The sequence below is a fragment of the Macrobrachium rosenbergii genome, chromosome 15, assembly GCF_040412425.1.
Source record: "Macrobrachium rosenbergii isolate ZJJX-2024 chromosome 15, ASM4041242v1, whole genome shotgun sequence".
Classification (NCBI taxonomy): Eukaryota; Metazoa; Arthropoda; class Malacostraca; order Decapoda; family Palaemonidae; genus Macrobrachium; species Macrobrachium rosenbergii.
Window position 1 is genome coordinate 16,636,370 of NC_089755.1, and position 4,410 is coordinate 16,640,779.

General features: G+C 39.2%; 1 protein-coding gene across 1 annotated transcript in view; it reads left to right on the forward strand.

Annotated features, from left to right (window-relative positions):
* The first annotated feature begins 3,817 nt into the window (after window positions 1–3,817).
* LOC136846271 (variable charge X-linked protein 3B-like) overlaps window positions 3,818–4,410 on the forward strand; it is a 3,846-nt gene continuing 3,253 nt past the window's right edge. The window contains exon 1 of the mRNA XM_067117079.1: window positions 3,818–3,829. Within this exon, the coding sequence (XP_066973180.1) occupies window positions 3,818–3,829 (12 nt within the window). The remainder of the gene's footprint in view (window positions 3,830–4,410) is intronic.

Below are 4,410 nucleotides of genomic sequence, written 5' to 3' on the forward strand. Positions count from 1 at the left end.
ATTTTTTAGTCTCTATACCTCTTACCTGCAAGATGCGCTGTTTTGGATAAAAACGGAAAAATGTGGAAAAATGTCCCTCCGAAAAGATAAAAGTGTGAATGCCACAATTTCAAAATGGCTGAATTTGTCGCATTTTGGATGTGGTGTTACTATAGGGTCCCTGTGAGATGTTCGTGCAATAAAACAAACTATTGCAATTTGGTTTATTTAAAATGCTATTTCCCTCTTATGGACTATATTAGATGGCCTGAGGGAACAGAGGCTTTTTTACCTCTACTCTTCCTCCCCCCCGCTGCCGCGGCGATGACGTCACCACCAGTGACGTCATCACCTCCATTCATACAGTGGAGCTAATCGTAGTAAACAGAAGTTTTTTTTAATTGTGAATCTCCTTCATCAACGTTTTTGTTGCATTTCTGACGCCATAATCGCTTTTTTTGAATGTTAACGAGAAGCGAAAGATGAATAAAACGGAAGAAAATGATGAATGAAGATACGGGTTATCTTCACAACCATGTGACTGACCCTCTCCAGCCATCGCAGCAACAAAAACTGGTCCTTCTTCGTCGGCTGCAACCGACACACTGAGTTTTTCCTTCCTGAGTAACTAAAACTCCACTGCTCCTTTGATTCGACAGTCGGTCACGCACACACACATATATATATATACATCTCTATCTATCTCTCTCTCTATATATATTTATATATATATATATATATATATATATATATATATATATATATATATATATATATATATATATATATATATATGTATATATATATATATATATATATATATATATATATATATATGTATATGTGCGTATGTGTGTGTGTGTGTGTGTTTGTGAGTGCAACTGTGCTAATACGAGCAAATGCACGAGAGCATGGACACATATGGACATATGGAACACAATGAAATACCAGTATCAATACCCACGCATACATATTTGGGAGACAGTTGGGATCACATTTGATTACTTTTTTCTCCGTCTCTCTCTCTCCCTCTCTTCTCTCTCTCTCTCTCCGCCTTATTATTCTGGCTTATGTTTCTGCGACGCCTTTTATTCATTCAGGACTTCGAGGTAACCGACGAGGGAAAAGTCCTTTTAATTTTATGTTTCGTGGATGACGTCTTTTTTTCGCCAACTATTCATTTCAGTAGCTGGGACTTCTGAGGGGAAAAGTCCGGTATTACACTAGGATTTTGTTCTCTCTCTCTCTCTCTCTCTCTCTCTCTCTCTCTCTCTCTCTCTCTCTCTCTCTCTCTCTCTGACTTCACATGACAATGCTGTCTTTATGTTAAGAAAACATCGCGTTACAAACCCTTTCATGTTATGGAAATCAGGAAGGATTTTTTGAACGGAACGCCGTTTCTCCCCGAGTGAATGTTTGCAACATTTGACGAATTTCCTCATCATTGCAGAAGACCAATTAAATGCAGGGTTTCCTAGATTGTGCGAGGGCGCCCTAGGGCGCCTGGGGTCCTCTCACCCTTTGTGGTTCAGGCTCTCCTCAGGCCCGCTTCCCCAGCCTGGCAGGAAACCTGCCTACCTCCAGGGAAGCAGCCTCTGAGGAGGATCTTCCCCAGTCAAGAGTGCCTTCAAGCGAAGGCAAGGGCGCCTTGGGCCCTCAGCCTTGTGGTTCAGGCCCTCCTCAGGCCCGCATCCCCAGCCTGGCAGGAAACCTGCCTACCTCCAGGAAGCAGCCTCTGAGGAGGATCTTCCCCAGTCAAGGGTGCCTTTCAAAGGAAGGCATCCTTAGGGTGCCTTGGTACCCCTCAGCCTTGTGGTTCAGGAAAGCCTGGCAGGAAACCTGCCTACCTCCAGGGAAGCAGCCTCTGAGGAGGATCTTCCCCAGTCAAGGGTGCCTTCAAAGGAAGGCATCCTTAGGGCGCCTTGGGGCCCCCTCACCCTTATGGTTCAGGCCCTCCTTAACCCTGCTTTTTTAATATGACATCAAATTTCCGAAGGCTTCAGGGTGACTCGAAGGATTTCAGAGCGTGCTTCTGCAGACTCAGAGGTTGGTGTTCCACTGAGCTATAGCTATAGCTCTTCTTCCAGGAGCTGGGGACCGAAGGATTCCGAAGCATTTTCAGGATACCCTGGAGGGAGGCAGGCTTCCTGCCAGGCTGGGGAAGCGAGCCTGAGGAGGGCCTGAACCACAAGGCTGAGGGGCCCCAAGGCGCCGTAAGGATACCTTTCTTTGAAGGCACCCTTGACTGGCGCTTCTCCCGCTCCTTCGGGAACTGAAGACGGATGGATTCCAAGACTGCGAAAAGTCCTCTGGAATCCTATGAGATTTCCAGGATCTGGAAAATTTTTTTAAAGATTTTAGATCACATCCCAGCGTCGCCTTTGTAGTCAAATATAATCAAATTTTCATTTATTTTAGAAAGAATCCACAACAGCAGTTGAAATGACATGATTGCCCCAGGGTGAATACATTTAAAAACAAAGCACATTATTGCATGCTACCAAGAGGACGGAATAATTATAAGACATCGTTCAATACGAAGTATTACTTCTTTCAAATGAGCACCTCAATGTTCTTTGGAAGCTTCAATTTCAAGTCAACGGCCCCTTTAGTGGGCTTGTTCCGTGTTAATAGGATCATCTTCTGAATAATAATTTAATAATAATAATAATCCCCTTCTTCATAATTTCTAGCTATAATAATAATAATTTGTAATACAGTACTTTACATAAATTTAATAATAATAATAATAATAAATAATAATAATAATAATAATAATAATAAGCAAAAAGTAATCATCATTGTATCCTTTCGGGATGAATCCCAACCCATGTAAGTTGATAACTGTTCCCATCTCTTCTTGCTCTTTGCTTTGTTGATTTTATTATTATTATTATTATTATTATTATTATTATTATTATTATTATTATTATTATTATTATTATTATTATTATTATTATTATTATTATTATTATTCACATGTGTATGTCATTATTTTTCCATGATATTTAACATATAGATTCACCGACACCAATGATGTCTCTTACTGTTCAATAAAAAGTTAGAGATAGATAGATGGAATATGTAATGAGTGTTTCACGAATGGCTCTCTCTCTCTCTCTCTCTCTCTCTCTCTCTCTCTCTCTCTTTCTCTCTTTCTTGTCCTCAGTTCACATATAAATACCCCATTAATATATTAGAGTATCATCTGACTTTGCTATTTTGACGTGTTCATGAAGAGAAATGAAATGATTGCAGGTCACTTTCACAAACCTTGTTTTGCAGGTTGGTGAAATTGGTGCAAATAAGCCTCTGTTTATAGTTCTGATTCAGTTTTATACTTAGAAAACTAGACTGTAATGGTCATTTGATTCTAGGATGTTATTATGTGTTCAAAGGCTAAGTATATTTCGTCTCATTTTAAGTTCATTTTCATTGTTCTATATTAAAAAAGCGATCAGTGGGAATTTTCCATTCATTATATCTTGAAATTGTATCAAAATAATTAGTGAATGAAACCGTACTTTAATTATGTCTTCAACTCTCCGTATGCTCTAAGGCGGCCACGTGGTCACCATGCGGTCTTTTCTCCACCAAAAAATGTACAGCAATTTTAACTATAAGCAAGTCGTGAACGCCATCTGTTGGCCACCTACGAAAATCAGCGCAAGTGGACAACTGCATCTTCAAAGGTAGGCGTGAAATCTAGCTAAATCATTTTTATGGGAAGCTTTCCCTCATTATATAAGATGATAATTGTGTTGACGCAACTAAATACAGCGCCAACTGGGAATAAATCATTCATAAAAAGAAAAATTACACGAGAATCATAGACGACATGAAGATCCAGGCATACCAACATAATCAGATTTAACACCGAATTTTGAACAAGAATATTACAGTTCTCAGCATGAGACAATTGAATAAAAAGTGATTTATGTGAAATTTAGATTTTGAACTGACTACAGAGTACTTGAAATAATAAAATATCTATCATTCACCAGCTTTAAAAGCCGTGTAGATTGGCAGTTCCGACAACTCTGCAGTTACTGTTCGTAGACAGAAAGGTCGTGGCATGTTTTACCCCGACCCCAAATGTATGCAGGAACAAAGTCATGAGCCAAAACTAGAACTTTCTCAACTTGAAAATATGACTCAATATTAATTTCGTTCTGAAAGAATTCATTGATATAATTGACGGCAAACTTAAGTTTATTTCCTTTCCATTGAAATATGTTGCAAATTCTCGTCTATTTTCGTGATCAGAATGTCAGTATATTGCATTTGACCTAGTTCGAAGGAAAAGTTTGTTTGCCAAGAGAAAAAATCCCAAGGTCATAGCTTTGCTATTTTGGCGAAGCCTGCCTTGCTTGAAACATTCTTATTGCAGCGAAAGTGCAATATATTGCAACTTCTATGCATATTCGACAT